The sequence below is a fragment of the Myotis davidii genome, unplaced genomic scaffold (genome assembly GCF_000327345.1).
Source record: "Myotis davidii unplaced genomic scaffold, ASM32734v1 scaffold198, whole genome shotgun sequence".
NCBI lineage: Eukaryota > Metazoa > Chordata > Mammalia > Chiroptera > Vespertilionidae > Myotis > Myotis davidii.
This window is the reverse complement of record NW_006291485.1, coordinates 2,223,622-2,227,814: the sequence shown is the minus strand read 5'-3', so window position 1 is coordinate 2,227,814 and position 4,193 is coordinate 2,223,622. Positions and strand designations below refer to the sequence as shown.

At 54.8% G+C, this 4,193-nt stretch overlaps 1 protein-coding gene across 1 annotated transcript in view; it reads left to right on the top strand.

The window, feature by feature from the left end:
• Window positions 1-1,777: 1,777 nt before the first annotated feature.
• LOC102761404 (gasdermin-C) overlaps window positions 1,778-4,193 on the top strand; it is a 3,592-nt gene continuing 1,176 nt past the window's right edge. Inside the window, exon 1 of the mRNA XM_015564664.1 lies at window positions 1,778-4,189. Coding sequence (XP_015420150.1) covers window positions 2,882-4,189 — 1,308 coding nt within the window. The 5' untranslated portion in view covers window positions 1,778-2,881. The remainder of the gene's footprint in view (window positions 4,190-4,193) is intronic.

Below are 4,193 nucleotides of genomic sequence, written 5' to 3'. Positions count from 1 at the left end.
CATTCTAGTTTTCATCCTGTTTCATTAGTATTTTAAGAACATCAGTTGACTTCCCTTTCCTGTTCTTGAAGAATACTTGAATGTCAGGGGGCCTTGGGGTTGGGGGGCTCAGCCACTGCCTGTCCCCAAGTCTTGGACAATGGTTGCAGTCTGGGGGCTGAGGCCTGCCTGGCCACCTGAATCTGTGGACCGGCCTTTCCACAGACCCCAGGGTGGGCAGCCACCCCCACCTCCATCATTTCTTGCCTATTAGTGATTCCATGTGTCACGCCTGGGGGTTCTGCCTTTCTGTAACAATGGGCCTCACTGGCTGCAGGCGGTGTGGTCAGTTCAGCCTGGAAAGCTGTGAGCAGCGTTTTCTTCTCAAAGATGGGACAGCTACTCACTCTTCCCCCATCAGATCTCCGGTGCAACCAGGAGGCTGGCCAGAACCGTCACTGTGAATGAGGGCCTGGGTCCAGGGCGTCCCAGGCTGCGAGGCTGCTCTAGTGCTGAGGGAAGGGGGAATGGCAGTGTTTCCATGTTAATATAGAAAAAAAAGACAATTTTCTTTAAAAGTGGGGGAAAGACATCCAAGCACTTTAACTCCACTGTACCAGGTAAACTGATACAGCTCAAAAGTTTTCCTTGACACCAACTGTCAATGCCGGAATTTTGTATTCTGTTTTATAAGGATTTAATAAAACTTAAAAACTCAGTCTGGTTTTCTGTTGCTGCACAACAAGCTGCCCCAGACCTAGTGGCCTTAAGCCATTCAGTGACAATGGTGCTGTGACCTAGGAATTCGGGCAGGGCATGTGGGGTTGGCTTGTCTGGGGATCCGTGAGGGTGGGGAGAGGCTGTCCTTGAGTGACCCATCCGTGTTGGCCCCGGGAGCCCCCTCTGTGACAGGCTCTCGGTGGGCATCATGTTCGAGGCTCGTGCACATTCGTGCCTGCCTGTGCTTTAATGCTGTTCGTGGCTGAGTAATGCTCCAGGGTCCGGATGGAGCACATTGTGTTTATTCATCTGTCCGTGCTACCAGGTTTGGCCACAGTGAACTGTGCTGCAGTGGACATGTGCACAGGTTTCCATTTGTGGAAACAGATGGAAAACATTTCACATGTGGATGTGTTCATTTCTCCGGGGTGGACACACGGGAGGGATGTGAGCAGGGCAGCGACCCGATCCCATGTGGAGTGTGGATGGGGTCAGAAGGACCCAATAAACCATTGTCACCCTTGAAGCCAGTCAGATGAGAGATGACAAGCCTGGTGGGGACGGTGCCCAGTAGACCACACAATGGCAAACACCAGGCATGGTGAGGAGGTGACTGGCCAGCATCTGGGGACAGCCTGGACGCGGGGTGAGAAGGGGGCGCTCTGGCTGTCTGGAGAGAAGGCACGCTGGCAAGGTACGGACACTAGGGATCCCTGCGACATGAGGTGCAGTAGATCACCCCTCCTGTGGAGAAACCTGAGATCAGCAGGTGGCACACCTACTTGGCCCTTCAGTAGGAAACCTGGACACTCTTGAGCCTGTGCCCTGCCCCCTGCATTAATTTGCTCAGCTACCTCCTAGCCCAGGGGTGGGTAAACTTTTTGACTCGAGGGCCACAATGGGTTCTTAAACTGGACCGGAGGCCGGAACAAAAGCATGGATGGAGTGTTTGTGTGCACTAATATAAATTCAACGTAAACATCATTACATAAAAGGGTACGGTCTTTTTTTTTTTTTTTTTTAGTTTTATTCATTTCAAACAGGCCGGATCTGGCCTGCGGGCCGTAGTTTGCCCACGGCTGTCCTAGACCCTTCCTCTCAGACCCCACAGCTACCCTCTCCTGAGCCAGGCAACCACCAGCCCTTCCAGGGCGACAGCCCAGCCTGGTCTCCTGGCCCCCACCAGTCCCCATTGGTCCCATCTCAGTTCTCCCAGGCCCCTCCCGTGTCCCTTTCCCAGCCTGGCATAGGTGTGTGGGCAGGGAGGGGTGGCTGCTACATGCCACGCCACCACCCTCTTAGGTGGCACAGAGCCCTGCCCAGCCCCACCAGGCCATGCCAATGACCGCTCCCTGCCCTCTGTCGCCTGCCAAGTCCTGCAGCCAGGCACAGCCTGTTCTCTGAGCCTCTGCTGTGGGTTGTATTTTGGTGGTTTCTTCTCGGTAGATCCCACCCTTCCACCTCTCTTCCGGGAGCAGCAGGAAAATCCCGGAACTGGAGCCGCTGGGAGCCTTTCCCAGGCTGGTGACGGGCTGCCCTGTCTCCTGGGCCCAGGCTCCACCTGGGTAAATGGAGATGCCAGCGTGGGCTCCCCAGCTGCCCCCAGGCACTGGCCTCACATGTCCCTGCACAGAACCGTCAAAATCACACCTGTGACAGGAAGCTGCTCCACACTCCCCTGGACAAGACAGTGGCAATGCTGATGTTCGATGCTAATAATAGGAGGAGCAGGGGGGGCTATGGGAACTGTTTACACTAATGGCACAGTTTTCCTGGAAACCTAATGCTTTTTTTAGCTCTTGTTCAAGATACATGTCATGACTCAGCTGAGAAGGACTGAAGAGGTAAGACCGTGATCCAGAGCTCAGCCCCAGACCTGGTCCGGACGAGACGAGGGCCTCATCTGCTGCTTTTTACAGGATACTGCCCTGGAACTTGAGTCGGGGACCTGCTGGTAGGAAGAAAACACGACCAGCGGAGTCGCACTTCTCTGTTCTCTGGATTTTGTCTGACCTCGGGCAGTCTGGAGATTGGAAGGAGCCCTACCCATCGGAGCCTTTCTCTATACGACAAGACAGTATACAACTGGGAGTCCAGAGAGCAGCCCCGACCAGGGGCAGAGCTGGGGTTTTAAAAGCTGAAACCACATCCTGATAGACAACCGTGCAGGGCAAGCAACAACATGCCCTCCATGTTTGAGAAAATTACCAAGAAATTGGTCAAAGAGCTCGGAGACCGACAGCTCAGACCTGTCAAATGCTTGGTGAGTGCCACCAGGATACACCGGTTTTCTCTAATACAGAGGAAGAAGGCTCACTCTCGGTTTTGGCAACTACCTGAGGAACCCCTTGATGTCTCCCTCATGCACATCCTGGAACCAGGTTCTTCGGTCCCAGACGCTGCTGTGGAAGAGTCTCCCGTCTTCGCTTACACTGTGGTCAGGAAGCAGCAGGCGGCTGGGAGCGTGAATGCTGGGGCAGAAGTGGGCATCTCAGGGGAGATGGCTGTGTGCCAAGAGTCCTCCCTCCAGTACCGGATTGTTAGCACCCCGCACGAAGCCTGGGCAGAGCTTCAGAAGGGGAAACTGCCGGACTCAGAGCCGGCCTTCCTGAAGCAGTGCCGGGAAGCAGGGGTGAACCTGTATGTTGTGACCGACACCGTGGAGCTGCTCAACAGCCCCGTGCTGCAGGATTTAAGCAGCAAGAAGATCTCAGGGAAATTCTCCAACCCTCTGGATATTTGGGTGAAGGGTAAAGCAGAGGCAGAGGGTACCGAAAAGAGAGAGAAGCAGCTGACGGTGCCGCAGGGCTCCGTGCTGGCCTATAGGAGGAAACTGCTGGTGTTCCGCAGCAGAGGCTGGGACATTCTTCACACCGCAGACGATGGTGATCAGAAAACCTTTCCAGTAGGCTTCAGGTACATGGCAGATGGTGAAGAGCAAGGCGTTTCAGTATGCCACATGATACCTCGAAAGGATTTCAGGCTGCTACAAGTGGAGGTTTCCCAGAAGGTAAAAGCGGCCAAGCTCTCCAAGGACATGCAGAATGTTGTGTTCTCCAACCTCCTGGCCATGCTTAGGGACCATGAGGCTCTTCAGGACCTCATGGACAAGCTTGAACAGGAACCCTTCGGTCATTTGGACGGCCCTGGTGGCACCATCCTGACCGAACTGCGAAAGGACTCCTGCTATCCAGAGGTTGGCTCAAAGTGCCTCCTCCTTTACCTGCTTGAAGCCTTAATGGTGCTGAGTGACATCCAACATGATCTGCTGGCTCAGTCCATGGAGAGGAGGATCCTCCTTCCGCAGAGGGACCTGGTGGGGAGCATCCTGGAGTCCAACTTCAACTGCTTCCAGAACATTCCCTTTACCCTCCGGCCTGAGCTCCTCGCCCAACTCCAGGAGGAGGGCTTGGTCATTACCTATGAGCTGCTGGATGAGTGTGGCCTGGAGATGGAGCCGAACAGCCCCAGGTCAACCTGGGACCCGAAAGCCA